We start from the raw sequence: 17,336 nt of genomic DNA on the forward strand, positions 1-17,336 counted from the left end.
CCCAAAATGCTATGAAGGTTTTGAACTTTTCATATGCCAAGACTCCTGTTCTTGAGACCTGTGACAATGAATGCAACTGGGAGGAATAAAGACGGGGGGTGGGGGCTCCAACTTTCTTCTCCAAACATATACTCTTTGCCCTTCCAACAACTTGGACCTCAGATGAGAGAATTTTAGCCAGAAGGTATCCTCGGGAAGAAAAGAAATAGAAAAGCCAAAGGCAAAATGGGAAGAGAGAAAGTGCCTCACACATACAGGGATACTGAAAGGTCTTTATTACCCACTGGCCACCAACAGTTTCCCAGCCACATGCTGGGCCCTCTAGGTCTCTCCAGCCCACTCTAAGGACCCAAGAAATGCAGCCACAGTCCATCTCTCTTTTTTCTCTCCTTCCGGGGGACCAAGGTACCTTCTGGGGCATACAACGTGGCAGCAGGGCCTCAGGAAGAGGGGTAGGAGGACCGAGCAGCATTCTCTGTAGAGGAAGACAGGAAAGGAGACCCTCTTGGCACACATTTATGGAGGGTTGTCCCTGAAGAGAAGGGCAGGTGGGAGAGGTTCCCTGTTACTTAAGAGAAGGCACCAGTGGCAAAGAGCACAATGAAGAGGATGATGATAAAAACAATCACGCAGATAAGGACAATCATCTTCACGTTCTTCCACCAGAATTTCCGAGCCACCTTCTGCGATGTCGTCTTGAAGTGCTCAGACTGTTGGGGAAAAGGCAGAGTGAGTGACCCAGTGGCTCCTCCCACTGGAACAAGAGTATAAGAGTACAAGTGCAGCCCACAGGCCATACTTTTTTCTTTTTTTGAGATGGAGTCTCGCTCTGTCGCTCAGGCAGTGGCTCGATCTTGGCTCACTGCTGCCTCCACCTCCTGGGTTCAATTGATTCTCCTGCCTCAGCCTACTGAGTAGCTGGGATTACAGGTGCCCACCACCACGCCCAGCTAACTTTTGTATTTTTAGTAGAGACGAGGTTTCACCATGTTGGCCAGGCTGCTCTTGAACTCCTAACCTCAGGTGATCCACTCGCCTTGGCCTCCCAAAGTGCTGGGATTACAGGCGTAAGCCACCACGCCTGGCCTTGTTTGTTTGTTCTTTGAGACAGTGTCTGGCTGTGTCACTCAGGCTGGAGTGCAGTGGCACAATCTCAGCTCACTGCAGCTTCCATCGCCAGGGCTCAAGCAATCCTCCCACCTCTGCCTCCCTAGTGCTGGGACTACAGGCACATGCCACCACGTTCAGCTCAAGCCATACATCTTAATACTGACACTGTAAGCTGAGGTAACAAACTGCTAAATAACAGATGCTCTGGCCGGGTGCGGTGGCTCATGCCTGTAATCCCAGCACTTTGGGAGGCCGAGGTTGGTGGATCACCTGAGGTCAGTAGTTCGCGACCAGCCTAGCCAACATTGTGAAACCCCCTCTCTACTAAAAATACAAGAAAATTAGCCGGGTGTGGTGGCAGGCGCCTGTAATCCCAGCTACTTAGGAGGCTAAGGCAGGAGAATCGCTTGAACCTGGGAGGCGGAGGTTGCAGTGAGCCGAGATTGCGCCATTGCACTCCAGTCTGGGTAACAAAGCAACACTCCATCTCAAAAAAAAAAAAAAAATGCTCTATCTGCCTACCTTGACAAATGTACCTTCCTAAAAATCTGGAAGGCCGGGTTGAAATTTAGAATTCTCAGGATCCTAGGAGGTCTCCACCTAGATATGACTAGGGGTCCCCTTTCTCTTCTTACCCCTGTACTGTCATGCACACTGAGGGGTCCTAGACACCTGCTTACACCCAAGGGTACAACACTGGCAGCACAATCTGCCCTTGGGAGGGCAGACCCTGGGACTGAGGGGTGCAGGCTCCAGGTGGGCACATCTCGCAGCTCCAGGACTCCTTGCCCCATCGGGACTGCTGAGGCTGGAGGAGGGACCAGGACAGCAGAGAGGGTTGGAAGTAAGGGAACTCCTCCTCCTCCATCCACTCTTCCCCATGCCCAGCAATTCAAGTTATAGACACTAAATTTCCTGGGGCTTGTCCAGGCATGGTGGCTCAAGTCTGTAATCCCAGCACTTTGAGAGGCCAAGGCAGGTGGATCACCTGAGGTCAGGAGGTCGAGACCACCCTGGCCAACATGGCAAAACTTCGTCTCTACTAAAAATACAAAAAATTAGCCAGGTGTGGGGGTGCACACTGTAATCCCAACTACTCAGGAGGCTGAGGCACGAGAATCGTTTGAACCCAGGAGGTGAAGTTTGCAGTGAGCCAAGATTGCACTCACTCTAACCTGGGCAACAGAGTGAGGCTCTATCTAAAAAAAAAAAAAATTTCCCGGGGCCATGCTCCCCAAATTAAGCTACAATTAAGCTACAGAAACAGGCAATGAGCCCCAGGGAGACAAGGGAGCAATACCCAAGAGCCAAGAGTTCACACGGGACTCAGAAAGCCAGAGCCAGCCTCCCCGCTGAACACAGAACTTGAGGCTCCAGACTTTGCTCAACTTTGGAGTTACTTCCTCCCTGAAACAGCTGGCCTCAGCCCCTGGCTGGAGAGAGAGAATGAGGTCTAGCAAGATGTGTGGGAGATATTATTTTAGCCTTCATCTAGCAGGGGACCCTGGGATCAAAGCATTTCACTGCTCTTTCCCCCTTCTTTTTTAAAGCCTACTCAGCAAGACGTCAGCAATTTCCCACCCCTTGTCTAACAGCTCCTAGAGAAGGCTAGAGGCCACAGCAGGGGTTTCCTCAGAGCCAATATTTCTGCCCTGGGAAGGTCAGATCCAGATGATTGTCATGGGCAGGCTTCAAAGGGAAAACAAGTTTCCCGGGAGAGAAGCCTGAGAATGCATGGGCTGACTGAGCTTTCGGTCTCAGAACATGACTCTATGGGCGAGCTGCCACCTCAAGCCCCAGTCATGGGATCCATTCCCTGGGATCCATAACAATCTGTGGAGCAGAGCAGATTCAGAAGTGGAGACTCAGCTCACATCAGCTCCCAAACCAGGTGAAAGGCAACAGAAATGTCAAACTTCTGGCCCTCCTGTCCATTTTGCCCCACCAAAAAGAAATTCCCTCCCTCCCTGTTTTCCTCCAGCCCCCAGTGGGCTCCCTGTCTCACTGTGGCTTCCAGATCCTCTGTCTTGTTGCGGAGATGTTCCAAGTTCTCCCCCCGGGCCAGGATCCGCTCCACATTCTGGGTCATAATATTCTTAACTCCCTCCACCTCACTTTGCAGGTTCCGCACACGATCATTTCCTCCACCTTCACTGGCTTCCTCCTGTGCGGCAACACGGGGTTAATTAGACCAAGTGGTGGGGGAACTGGAGACTTGGCCTCAGAGGTCTGGGGAGGGTAAGGCCTCAGGCAGACTTCAGCTTTTTGTAAAATGCTTGAAATGTTTACAAAGAGAATGTTTTCATGTATTACTTCTGTAATCAAAAATAAATGCATTTGTAAGCCCCAGAAGGTGAGATGTGATGCTAAACAGACTAGATCAAACTTCTTTTGGGGTTATTAGGGCCCCTGACAAGGAAAAGCAGCACATCACTAAATCCCTCCCCACTGCTTCCTTGCTCCCTAGAGAGGGCCGTAGAATACAGCAGGGCCAGCATCTCACAATGTTCCCTTCCAGGGCAGAGCCCACCACTGTTTACAATTCCCAGAGCCACCCCCCTTTCCTGATTTCTTGGGACCCTGGTTGAAAGTGTCTGTGCTGGCCAGCAGAACACCCTCACCCAGCCCCACCCATCTGCCCCTCTAAGCCAGCTGCCGGAGCACGGCCCTGGCCGCAATGCCTTTGCTGTGACCCAGAACAACAGGCAACCAAGTACCCCAGAAGGCGCCTGGAGCCGTTGAGCCACACACTTCTGCTTTCCCCACCACTGGGCACCACGTGCAAGCACCAAGCAACCGCCTGCTTATGCAGATATTAAATAAAAATACCCGCCTGGGTGTTGGGGGAAATGGAGGACTAGTCCTCCCTGGCTGATGTCTCATCTCGGAGGCTTCATGACAAGGTTTTTGAACAAGGAGAGAAAAATATTATTTAGCTCCTCCCCCCTTGACCTCCAAAAATAGGCCAGTGGCATGGGTCAGAACTAGATTATCACAGAGAACCAACTTCTGGTTCTCTTATAAACCTTTAGTTCTCTTCTCCATGTTAATGGAGAAAGGACACCCAAAGGACTCAGTGGACACACAAATCCTTTGTGTTTCTGTGTGGGGATAAAGTGAAAGGCTGGAGAGGAGAGCTTCTGCCGCTGGGCTGGAATCTGAACTGGGAAATGCCCAGGCGCTGCCTGGTGGTGTCACAACACCCGCCTCGGGCTCCCTGGAGGAGGAAGGCACAACAACTCTTTGCCTGGAATTCGGAGCCCCCATCGGCGCTGGCACGGAAGCCCAGCTCCCCACCAGCACAGAGGTCAGGGGAGGGAGGGAGAAGGAGTAGAAACACCTGCCAGGACAGCTCAGAGCTATTTGCTGCCAAGTTGTCAAAGAAGAGAGGCCATAGCAGCACTGGCCCAGCCCTCTAACTTTGCCACCAACTCTCCTCCCCTGACACAGCCAACCCCCAGTCCCGAGCCCCCTCTGGCTCCTCTTTAAACCAGCCCTTTCCTAGTTCCCAGTTGGCTCACCATGTCTCAGAGCAGCCCAGGCCGGTCAGCAGGTGAATTCGCCTAGTCGGCTTCCTCCCAGGGTGGCCCTCAGCTCACTTCCTGCTTGCTCCAACTTTCAGCCTGCCCCCGCCCACCTCGCATCTCGAGTCGCTCCAGCCACACCTAACTCAGGTTTCCCCAGGTAGGCGGGCATTCTTCACTGTCCTCCCAGTGGCTTCCCAAACAAGAGCTTAAACTTAAAGTAATAGGGCTCTCAGAAGCCAAAGGTCTTCTAACTTGTCAGGAATTAGAAAAGAAAGATCAAGCAGCCCTCCGAGGTTTCCAGAGGCTGGACCTCCTGATCTAGAAAGGGCAGCCATCTCCTTTTTTTTTTTTTTTTTTTTTAAATAGAGACGAGTTCTCACCATGTTGCCCAGGCTGGTCTCAAACTCCTGGGCTCAGGCGATCCTCCCACTTCAACCTCCCAAAGTCCTAGGAGCCATGATGCCCCACCAGCCATCTCCTTGTAATGTCTTGAATATCTGACTCCAGTTTCTAGAGACTGAGATCAACCATGCCAGGCCTAGCTCACAGGGAAACAAAATGCAGTTATGAAAATGTATTGCTGGATAACACTTGTTCCCAGGTCCCTGGGTGGCAGAAAGCACTAAAACCCCTGAAGTCTGGAATACTGTGATTCTGGGCTCTGATTCAGAAAGCTCTGGGTTACTAGTTACAGGCCCCTCAGGGAACCTTTTCACCTCTGTGGAGTTTGCAGGTGCTGATGCTTAGCTCAGACGGTGCTGGTAAGAAGCAAAAAGAGGCCGGGCGTGGTGGCTCACGCCTGTAATCCCAGCACTTTGGGAGGCCGAGGCGGGCAGATCACAAGGTCAGGAGTTAAAGACCAGCCTGGCCAACATGGCGAAACCCTGTCTCTACTAAAAATACAAAATAATAGCCAGGCGTGGTGGCAGTTGCCTATAATCCCAGCTACTCAGCAGGCTGAGGCAGGAGAATTGCTTGAACCCGGGAGACAGAGATTGCAGTGAGCTGAGATCATGGTATTGCACTCCAGCCTGGGTGACAAGAGCAAGACTCTGCCTCAAAAAAAAAAAAAAAGAAGCAAAAAGATAGCATGTGCAGTGCAATGCCACTAGCACAGTGTCTATAATGATGGCTCACCAAACCGCTCCTTCCCTTCCAGAGTTCAGCAATTCGCATTTCCCTTTAGGGGCTACCGCAGAGGTAATTGATCCCAGTCAGTGATCAGAGGACTGCCCCAGTGGACCAGAGCAGGGGGCCCAAGGCAAAGGATTTTTCCACTTACCTGGCTCCAGGCCAGAGAAAATCTGATCTTCCTTGACAGTGTTTATCAAGACAGAAGAACAATAACAGGGACATTCAGAAGGGAACGAACATTCTTGACCCATTCCAGAAGAAATCAGTTCCAAGGAGGAAATGTCAGCTTCTCCAACAAACACTTTTTTTGTTTGTTTATTTTGTTTTGTTTTCTTGAGATAGTCTCCCTCTGTCACCCAGGCTAGAGTCCAGTGGCATGATCGTAGCACACTGCAGCCTTGAACTCATGGGCTACAGCGATCGTCCTGCCTCAGCCTCCCCAGTTACTGAAACTACAGGTGTGAACCGCCATGTCTGGCTAATTTATTTTAAAACTTTCTGTAGAGATGGGGGTCTTACCATGTTGCCCAGGCTGGTCTCAAACTCCTGTTCTCAAGTAATCCTCCCTCCTCAGCTTCCCAAAGTGTTGGGATCATAGGTGTGAGCCACCACATCCAGACACAAATTTTTTTTTTTTTTTTTTTTGAGATGTTTCTCTTTTGTTGCCCAGGTTGGAGTGCAATGGCGCTATCTCGGCTCACTGCAGCCTCTGCCTCCCAGGTTCAAGCGATTCTCCTGCTTCAGCCTCCCTAGTAGCTGGGACTACAGGTGCATGCCACCAGGCACGGCTAATTTTTTTGTATTTTTAGTAGAGACAGGGTCTTACCATGTTAGTCAGGGTGGTCTCGAACTCCTGACCTCTCAGGTGATCTGCCCGCCTCGGCCTCCCAAAGTGCTGGGATTACAGGCGTGAGCCACCGCGCCCGGCCACAAATGCCTTTTTAAAAGCTTTAAACAAACTTCGGACCCCTGTAGCTTTTTTTTTTTTTTTTTTTTAGAGGCAGGGTCCCACTCTGTCATCCAGGCTAGAGTGCAGTGCAGTGTGTTCAAGCTCACTGCAGCCTTGAACTCCTGGGCTTAAGCAATCTTCTCACCTCATCCTCCCCAGTTAGCTGGGACTACAGGCAAGGGCCACCATGTCCAGTTAATTTGTTTTTTTTTTTTTGGAGACAGTGTCTTGCTGTGTTGCCCAAACTGGTCTCAAACTCCAAACCTCAAGTGATTCTCCCACCTCAGCCTCCCAAAGTGCTGGGATTATAGGCATAACCCACCATGCTCAGCAAATATTATATATAAGCCTGGGCAACAACATATCAAGACACTGTCTCTATAAAAAAATAAAACTGTTGGACACAGTGGCTCATACCTGTAATCCCAGCCCTTTGGGAGGCCGAGGCAGTGGATCACCTGAGGTCAGAAGTTTGAGACCAGCCTGATCAACATGTCGAAACCCCATCTCTACTAAAAATACAAAAACTAGCTGGGCATGGTGGTGGGCACCTGTAATCCCAACTACTCGGAAGGCTGAGGCAGGAGAGTCGCTTGAACCTTGGAGGCGGAGGTTGCAGTAAGCCGAGATCGCACCCTTGCAATTCAGCCTGGGCGACAGAGCGAGACTCTGTCTCAAATAATAATAATAATAATATTTAAAAAATAATAAATAAAGTAAAATTAAAAAAATAAAATTGGCTGGGCACCGTGGCTCACGCCTGTAATCCCAGCACTTTGGGAGGCCGAGATGGGCAGATCACCTGAGGTCGGGAGTTCGAGACCACCTCTTGACCAACATGGAGAAAACCCATCTTTACTAAAAATACAAAATTAGCCAGGCATGATGGCACATGCCTGTAATCCTAGCTACTCGGGAGGCTGAGGCAGGAGAATTGCTTGAACCCGGGAGGTGGAGGCTGCAGTGAGCCGATATCACACCATTGCACTCCAGCCTGGGCAACAAGAGTGAGACTCTATCTCAAAAAAAAAAAAAACAATAATAAATAAATAATAAAATAAAATTAGCCAGGCATGGTGGTGCATGTCCATAGTCCCAGGTGCTTGGAGAGCTAGCACAGAAGGATCACTTGAGCCCAGGGGTGTGAGACATCAGTGAGCTATGATAGTGCCACTGCACTCCAGCCTGGGAGACAGAGATAGACCCTGTCACTAATAATGATAATAATAATAATTTTATATATTGATTATGTGGCGAAATAATGTTTGGATATATTGAGTTAAATAAAAGATTAATAAAATAAATAAAATTAATTTCAGCCGGGGATGGTGGCTCACACCTGTAATCCCAGCACTTTGAGAGGCCGAGGCAGGCCGATCATGAGGTCAGGAGATTGAGACCAGCCTGGCCAACATGGTGAAACTCCGTCTCTACTAAAAATACAAAAATTAGCTGGACGTGGTGGCGCTTGCCTGTAATCCCAGCTACTCGGGAGGCTGAGGCAAGAGAATCACTTGAACCCGGGAAGCAGAGGTTGCAGTGAGCCGTGATGGCGCCATTGCACTCCAGCCTGAGTAACAGAGTGAGACTGTCTCCAAAAAAAAAAAAAAAATAATAATAATAATTTCACCTGTTTCTTTATTTTTTAAAATTAATTTTTATTTATTTATTTATTTATTTATTTGAGACAGGGTCTCACTGTCACCCAGGCTGGAGTACAGTGGCACAATCATAGTTCATTGTAACCTCAAATTCCTGGTTTCAAGTGATCCTCCTGCCTCAGCCTCCTAAAGTGTTAGCATTACAGGCATGAGCTACTGCATCCAGCCCTGTTTCTCTTACTTTTAAAATTTGGCCAGTAGAAAAATGTAAATTATGTGATTAGTAAAAAATGTTAAAATACATATTGTAATGTGGCTTATCACTGGGCATGGTGGCTGATCCATACCTTAATATTTACATGACCTGGGACAAACTTGCATAACAACTCTAAGCCTCAGTTACCTCATCATCTGTGCTTAGCACTCAAAAAATTCAGTAGACCAGGTGCGGTGGCTCACACCTGTAATCCCAGCACTTTGGGAGGCTGAGGTGAGAGGATTGCTTGAGCCTGGGATTTTGAGACTAGCCTGAGCAACATAGTGAGACCCTGTCTTTTTCTTTTTTCTTTTTCTGTTTTTTGAGAAGGAGTTTTGCTCTTGTTGCCCAGGCTGGAGTGTAGTGGTGCAATCTCGGCTCACTGCAACCTCCGCCTCCTGGGTTCAAGTGATTCTCCTGCCTCAGCCTCCCAAGTAGCTGGGAATACAGGCACATGCGCCACCATGCTCAGCTAATTTTTGTATTTTTAGTAGAGATGAGGTTTCACTATGTTGGGCAGGCTGGTCTCAAACTCCTGACCTCAAGTGATCTGCCCACCTCGGCCTCCCAAAGCGCTGGGATTACAGGCGTAAGCCACCGCCCCAGCCTCAAACATAATATATATATATATATATTCAGTGAAGTGACTTTGTAAGGAGAAACTGCTGAACTGCTAGGTTATAGGAGTTGTAGCCCAAGAAGCAATGGGCCAAATCTTGGTTTATTCTTGGTTGTGCCTCTCATATACACCTCCTCCTTTCCATGCCAGCCCCTTCCTCCTAGTTAATGCCAGCCCCTTCCTCCTAGTTAATGCCAGCATGATCTCTTCCCTGAACAATTCCAATCCCCTCTAAACTCACCTTTCTTTTCTCATCTACTCCTCTGTGGCTGATTGCTATCTTCCCAAAACAGATATTTAAATATGCTCCACCCTGCCTCCAGGATAAAGCCCCAGCTTCCTAGCAATTCCCTGTGTGATCAAAAGACTAGGGTGACATCTGACCTCCTGCTGTTCTACACTACTACCCCTGGCTGTGCAGTTTTGGGCAAGTCACTTCATTTGCAAAATAGGATTAAGAATAGGCTGGGGGCAGTGGTTCATGCCTGTAATCCCAGTACTTTGGGAGGCTGCGGCGGGCGGATCACTTGAGACCAAGAGTTAGAGACCAGCGGCCAATACCGCATAACCCCGTCTCTACTGAAAATGTAAAGATTAACTAGGCATGGTGACCACACCCGTAGTCCCAGCTACTTCGGGAGGCTGAGGTGGGAGGATTGCTTGAGGCTTGGAGGCGGAGGCTGCAGTGAGCTGAGATCGTGCCCTACTGCACTCCAACCTGGGTCACAGAGCCAGAGCCAGACCCCATCTCAAAAAAAAAAAAAAAAAAAAAAGTGGGGCACAGTGGCTCACACCTGTAATCCCAGCACTTTGGGAGGCCAAGGCAAGTGGATCACCTGAGGTCAGGAGTTCAAGACCAGCCTAGTCAACATGGTGAAACCTTGTCTCTACTAAAAACAAAAAATTAGCTGGGCGTGGTGGCACATTCCTCTAATCCAAGCTACTTGGGAGGCTGAGGCAGGAGAATCGCTTGAACCGGGGAGGTGAAGTTTGTGGTGAGCCAAGATTGTGCCATTGCACTCCAGCCTGGGCAACAAGAGCGAAACCCCGTCAAAAAAAAAAAAAAAAAAAAAAAAGAAAGAAAGAAAGAAAAGAGAAAAAGGAGACTAATGGAGAAAACTGAATGAGAAACTAAGAGAAAGGGAATATTACCACCTGAAAAGGCAACCAAGCAGACTTGCAGGTACATAACCCTTGGCATATATCCCAGTCTTCTGATTTATGCCCCAGGTGGGCAGTTTACTCCTATATCTCAGAGGAAAAAAGCTGGAGAACAAGGAAAAGGTACATTCAGGAGGCTCAACTGAACCTGATTCCTGAAGGATCATGAAGTTCTCACCACTGCCAAGGTTCATTTCTGTCTCCAAACCTTCTTTCTGTAGCCTGTTATGCTGCTGGCCATCCCACCTGTCTCCTAATGTGCCCTTTTCCTCTCTGAATGTGCCCCTAGAATGCAGAGATTCTGCCCTTGGCCATCTTTTTCTTTTCTTCTTCTTTTTTTTTTTTTGAGATGGAGTCTTGCTCTGTCACCCAGGCTGGAGGGCAGTGGCACTATCTCGGCTCACTGCCACCTCCACCTCCCGAGTTCAAGCGATTCTCCTGCCTCAGCCTCCTGAACAGCTGGGACTACAGGCATGTGCCACCACACCCGACTAATTTTTTGTATTTTTAGTAGAGACAGGGTTTCACCGTGTTAGCCAGGATGGTCTTGATCTCCTGACCTTGTGATCCGCCCTCCTCGGCCTCCCAAAGTGCTGTGATTACAGGCATGAGCCACCATGCCCGGCCCGTTGGCAATCTTTCTTCCGACTTCTGAAGAGAACCACTCTGTTTTAGAGCAGTGTTTCTCAGTGGGGTTATTTTACCTATCAGGGGTCTTTTCACAATGTCTGGAGACATTTTTGGTTGTTATAGCTGGGGGTAGGGGTGCTACTAGTATCTGGTGGGTTGAGGCCAAGGATGTTGCTAAAATATCCTACAATGCAAAGGACACCCTCTCACAAGAAAGAATCTGGACCAAAATGACAATTGTTTTGAGGCTGAGAAAACCCTGGTCTCCCTATAGGGAACTGCAGTGCCTCTACGGCTTCAATAGCCATTTATGAAAAATCCCCAAATTTATTATCTCCAGCCCGGGCCTCTCCCTCAACTACCAATGCTGCCTCTCCAATGCCCTGGACAGTTCACAGACACCTCCAACACCCAAACCAAACCCTTTATCTTTTCTCCATGTTCCTCCTCCTGGGTGGGACTCCCATTCTACCAGCTTCTCAAGCTAGGAACCACAAAGCATCCTTCACATGCAAGGTCGTCACCAAGCCTTAGTTCATACTTTTTTAAAAAAATTTTTTACAAGGGCACAAAAATCAGGCAATTGGTTCATTCTATGTCGTGCCTCTCATATCCACCACCTCCTTGGTCCACAAGCTCCTGCCTCCTGGTTAATGCCAGCAGCATGATCTCTTCCCTGGACAATTCCAATCCCCTCTAAATTCACCTTTCTTTTCCCATCTACCCCTCTGTGGTTGATTGCTATCTTCCAGAAACACATATTGTATGCTCCACCCTGCCTCCAGGATAAAGCCCAAACTTCTTAGCATGGCATTCCAAGACTGTTCTCAACCTGCTTTTCTGAACTTCTCTCCCATTAGATTCACCTCCCAGCCCTCCAGTCAACCAAATTACATGTCCTTTCTCAAACGTCGTACACCATCCACCTTCTGTATCTTTCCCTAAGGCCTTCACTCATCACTGCTTATGACAATTCTATTCACATTTAAGACATAGCCTCCATGAAGCTTTAGAGATTTCCCCACTGAAGCTAACTTGTTCCTGTTCTGATCTCCATCACATTTTATTTCTTTTAAAGAATCTTTCACATACTTTGTCATACATATTTGACCCCTCCAACACTCTTAAGTCCTATAAAGGCAGGCAGGGACTGAGTCCTCACTTTGGTACCCTTTGTAGTATATGACATATGTCCTAGACATGTAGGCAACTCACTAAAGGTTTCAGATATTGAACTGAGAAGTCTGAAAGAAAGCTGCTTTCTCCACAGTACAGAGAAAGATGATTTTTGTTGGAAAAGATTTATAGAGAAATTTCTTACCTAAACTTTGACCTATTTTATGGATAAATGAATGCTAAATATCACAAATCTTTGTATATTGGTCCTGAAAGGAAAAACTGGAGATACTGAGTTAGCAAGCTCATTTATTAGCTGTATTTTTCTTTTCTTTTCTTTTCTTTTTTTTTTTGTTTTTTGAGATGGAGTCTCACTCTGTTGCCCAGGCTGGAGTGCAGTGGCACAATCTCGGCTCCCTGCAACCTCCACCTCCCAGGTTCAAGCAATTCTCTACCTCAGCCTCCCAAGTAGCTGGGATTACAGGCGCCCGCCACCACGCCTGGCTGATTTTTGTATTTTTAGTAGAGACGGGGTTTCACCATCTTGGCCAGGCTGGTCTTAAACTCCTGACCTCGTGATCCACCCACCTCGGCCTCCCTAAATGCTGGGATTACAGGCGTGAGACACCGCGCCCAGCTATTAGCTGTATGTTTCCTATACAGAATACTCTTGTTCACCCAAGACTATTAAGAACTTTTGATCTCCAGCTGGGCAAGGCGGCTAATGCCTGTAATCACATCACTTTGGGAGGCCAAGGCAGGAGGATGCCTTGAGGCCAGGAGTTCCAGATGAGTCTGGCCAACATAATGAGACCCCATCTGTACAAAATATTTATTATTTTATTTTATTTTATTTTTGAAACAGAGTCTCGTTCTGTCGCCAGGCTGGAGTGCAGTGGCGCGATCTCGGCTCACTGCAACCTCCGCCTCCAGGGTTTAAGTGATTCTTCAGCCTCAGCCTCCCTAGTAGCTGGAACTACAAGCGCCTGCCACCACGCCCAGCTAATTTTTGTATTTTTTTTAGTAGAGACTGGGTTTCATTATGTTGGCCAGGATGGTCTCAATCTCTTGACCTCATGATCTGCCCACCTCAACCTCCCAAAGTGCTGAGATTGCAGGCGTGAGCCACTGCACCTGGCCGATTTTATTTTTATTTTATTTTATCTTATTTTATTTTAGAGATGGAGTCTCACTCTGTCACCCAGGCTGGAGGGCAGTGGCACGATCTCAGCTCAATGCAACCTCCAACTCCTGGGTTTAAGCAGTTCTCCTGCCTCAGCCTCCCAAGTAACTGGAATTACAGGCATGCACAACCATGCCTGGCTAATTTTTGTATTTTTAGTAGAGATGGCGTTTCACCATGTTGGCCAGGCTGGTCTTGAACTCCTGACCTCAGATGATCCACCTGCCTTGGCCTCCTGAACTGCTGGGATTACAGGTGTGAGCCACCGGGTCTGGCCAAAATATTTTTTAAATTAAAAAAAAGTTTGAAAAGAACGTGATTTCCCTCTCTCCTTTTAAAACTGCACTTATCCTTCAAAGCCCAAGTGAGACCGGGAGACCCTGTTTCAAAAAAAGCTTTCCTGATTTCTCTAGTGTAATTCATTTCTTCCTCAATGCTTCCATTGCACTCATTTAATAGTATTTATGACTTTCTACATTCTATTACTGTTATTACTATCCTATTATTTCTAAATTATTTTATTATTATCATGTTTCCTTACCATTTAACTCCTAGAAGACAGAGGCTACAATTGAGTCATTTCCCCCTCTCTGTAACTTGTTCAGTCCTTAGCACATAACAGACCATAAATGCTGAACTTAATGGAAGCATTAATATTGAGCAGTCCTAGAAGAGTTGATACAAATTTCCTAAGCCAAACTGAATTTGTTTGGGCCAGTATTTGACAGTGGATTAAGAAATACATCTCAGACTGGGAGCAATGACTCATGCCTATAATCCCAGCACTTTGGGAGGCCAAGGTGGGAGGATCACTTGTGTTCAACAGTTTGAGACCAGCTTGGGCAACATAGTGAGACCTTGCCTCTCCAAAATATAAGAAATTAGCCGGGTGTGGGGGTGCATGCCTAGTCCTAGCTCCTCAGGAGGCTGAGGCGAGGAGATCGCTTGAACCCAGGATGTCAAGGCTGCAGTGAGCTGTGATCATGCCACTCAGCCTGGGTGACAGAGTGAGAACCTGTCTCAAAAAAAAAAAAAAAAGCCAGGTGTGGTGGCAGGTGCCTGTAGTCTCAGCTACTTGGGAGGCTGAGGCAGGAGGATCACTAGAGCCCAGGAGTTCTGGGCTATAGTGTACTATGCCCATCAGGTATCTGCACTAAGTTCAACATTATTATGGTGACCTCCTGGGAGCAAGGAACCACCAGGTTGCCTAAGGAGTGGTGAACCGGCCCAGGTAGGAAACAGAGCAGGTCAAAACTCCCGCGCTGATCAGTAGTGGGATCACACCTGTGAATAGCCACTGTACTCCAGCCTGGGCAACATAGTGAGACCCTGTCTCTAAAAAGAAAGAAAGATGGGTCTGGGCATGGTGGCTCACACCTGTAATCCCAGCACTTTGGGCGGCCAAGGCGGGTGGATCACTTGAGGTCAGCAGTTTGAGACCAGCCTGGCCAATATGGTGAAACCCCATCTCTATTAAAAATACAAAAATTAGCCAGGCGTGGTGGCAGGCGCCTGTAATCCCAGCTACTTGGGAGGCTGAGGCAGGAGAATCACTTGAACCCGGGAGACAGAGGTTGCAGTGAGCCGAGATCGCGCCACTGCACTCCAGCCTGGGTGACAGAGTGAGACTTGGTCTCAAAAAAAAAAAAAAAAGTGACTTGACCTGCCTTGCCTGTTAGAATAACCTAGAAATGAGCTATATCCTCAACAGCAGGAACACAGTTTGCCCGGTGATTCCTCCTGCTAGAAATCCATCTGGTACCAATAGTCCCTTTTATATGTCTACCTCTGCCATTCTTTTCCTCTAGGACAATAGTTTTGGGTGGGTGGCCTAGGAACTCCTGGGGTCTTCAAAGACAAAATTACTGTAGTAATACTGAGATATTTACCTTTTTAACAGCTAGCATTTGTACTGATGATGCAAAAGCAATGGTGGGTAAAAGTGCTGGCAACTAAGCAGGAATGAAGACGATGGCACCAAATTGTAGTAGTAGCCATTGTATTCCTCAATGCCATGCACTTGCAATTTTTAAAAATGCCACTTTCTATTAAGAACGTCCTTGATGAAGCTGGGCGTGGTGGCTCACGCCTGTAATCCCAGCACTTTGGGAGGCCAACACGGGTGGATCACCTGAGGTCGCGAGTTCGAGACCAGCCTGACCAACATAAAGAAACCCCTTCTCTACTAAAAACACAAAAATTAGCTGGGCATGGTGGGTGCGTGCCTGTAATCCCAGCTACTCAGGAGGCTGAGGCAGGAGAATCGCTTGAACCAGGGAGTCGGAGGTTGCAGTGAGCCAAGATCGTGCCACTGCACTCTAGTGGGGCGACAGTGAGACTCGGTCTCAAAAAAAAAAAAAAATGAGTATCCCTGATGAAGCAGTACAAATTATTAATTGTATTAAATCTTGACCCTACAGTACATGTCTTTTTAATATTTTGTGTGAAGAAATGGGAAATATGCATATAGCACTTCTGCATATAATAGTTGTCTCATGGTTTGTCAAGAAAAAGCACTTGTGCAATTAAACTAACCTTTGGCCTGGTGCAGTGGCTCATGCCCATAATCCAAACATTTTGGGAGGCCAGGGCAGGAGGATTGCTTGAGATCAGGAGTTCGAGACCAACCTGGGCAACATGGAGAAACCAGATCTGTACAAAAAATTAGCTAGGGGTGGACACCTCACCCGGCTACTTTTTTGTATTTTTTTGTAGAGATGGGGTTTCACCATGTCATCCAGGCTGGTCTCAAACTCCTGAGCTCAAGCGATCCTCCCACCTCGGCCTCCCAAAGTTTTGGGATTATGGGCGTGAGCCACTGTGCCCAGCCCCTCTGCCTATTTTTATTTGGGTTGTCTTTTTCATTGTTGAGTTGCAGGAGTTCTTTACATATTCTGGATACTAGACCCTCATCAGATATGGTTTCAAAATACTTTCATTCTTTTCCCTTTCAAGTATCCCTTTGATGCACACACCCAAAAAAGCAGATAGTGTCCAATTGCATTCTTTGATGAAGAAGAATACAAGCAGTAAGTCAATTACAGCCTATTTTTTTCTTTTCTTTCTTTCTCTTTCTCTCTCTCTCTTTCTTTCTTTGAAACAGAGTCTTGCTCTGTTGCCCAGGCTGGAGTGCAGTGGCACAGTGACAGCTCACTGCAGCCTCAACCTCCTGGGCTCAAGCGGTCCTCCCACCTCAGCCTCCTAAGTAGCTGGGACTCCAGGCGTGTGCCACTGCGCCTGGCTAATTTTTGTATTTTTTGTAATTTTTTGTAGAGATGGGGTTTCACCATGTTGCACAGGCTGGTCTCGAACTCCTGAGCTCAAATAATCCTCCCTCCTCAGCCTCCCAAAGTGCTGGGATTACAGGCATGAGCCACTGTGCCCAGTCTATGGTTGTTTTTAAATTAACAGACTAGGCCGGGCGAGGTGGCTCACGCCTGTAATCCCAGCACTTTGGGAGGCCGAGGCAGGCGGATCGCGAGGTCAAGAGCTCAAGACCATCCTGACCAACATGGTGAAACCCCGTCTCTACTAAAAATACAAAAATTAGCTGGGCATGGTGGTGCGCGCCTGCAGTCCCAGCTACTCAGGAGGCTGAAGCAGAATTACTTGAACATGGGAAGCGGAGGTTGCAGTGAGCCACGATTGTGCCACTGCACTCCAGCCTGGCGACACAGCAAGACTCCATCTCAAAATAAATAAATAAATAAATAAATAAATAAATAAATAAATAAATAAATAAATAAATTAACAGACTATTTTGGGGGGACAATTTTAGCCTTACAGAAAAACTGAGCAGAAAGTACAGAGAATTCCAGGCTGGGAGCAATGGCTCAAGCCTTTAATCCCAGCACTGTCGGAGGCCAAGGAGGGAGGATCACTTGAGCTCAGGAGTTTGAGACCAGGCTGGGCAACATGGTGAAACCCTGTCTCTACAAAAAATAAAAAAAATTAGCCAGGCACAGTGGTGCACGCCTGTAGTCCAGCTACTTGGGAGGCTAGGTTGAAGGATCACTTGAGCCCAGAAGGACAAGGCTGCAGTGAGTCAAG

General features: G+C 47.9%; 1 protein-coding gene across 2 annotated transcripts; it reads right to left on the reverse strand.

Annotated features, from left to right (window-relative positions):
- Positions 1-240: 240 nt before the first annotated feature.
- Positions 241-5,038, reverse strand: VAMP8 (vesicle associated membrane protein 8). 2 transcript variants are annotated; one of them, XM_055378211.2, is made up of 3 exons: positions 5,018-5,038; positions 3,116-3,274; positions 241-710 (listed from the first exon to the last, which is right to left on the reverse strand). In XM_055378211.2, exons 1-3 carry the CDS (start codon positions 5,018-5,020, stop codon positions 570-572), a joined length of 303 nt encoding a protein of 100 aa, XP_055234186.1. In that variant the 5' UTR covers positions 5,021-5,038; the 3' UTR covers positions 241-569. The 2 variants fall into 2 exon arrangements, with proteins under 2 accessions (XP_055234186.1, XP_004029596.1); XM_004029547.4 differs by lacking the exon at positions 5,018-5,038 and adding an exon at positions 4,632-4,777 and having other exon boundaries at positions 242-710.
- Between the last annotated feature and the right edge of the window lie 12,298 nt (positions 5,039-17,336).

Source organism: Gorilla gorilla, chromosome 12 (genome assembly GCF_029281585.2).
Source record: "Gorilla gorilla gorilla isolate KB3781 chromosome 12, NHGRI_mGorGor1-v2.1_pri, whole genome shotgun sequence".
NCBI lineage: Eukaryota > Metazoa > Chordata > Mammalia > Primates > Hominidae > Gorilla > Gorilla gorilla.

Coding starts and splice junctions, on each gene's coding strand:
- VAMP8 (XM_055378211.2), bottom strand. Junction 711..3,115: donor CAGAGGATCTGGAAGCCACA/GTGAGACAGGGA, acceptor TTTCCCCAACAG/TCTGAGCACTTCAAGACGAC.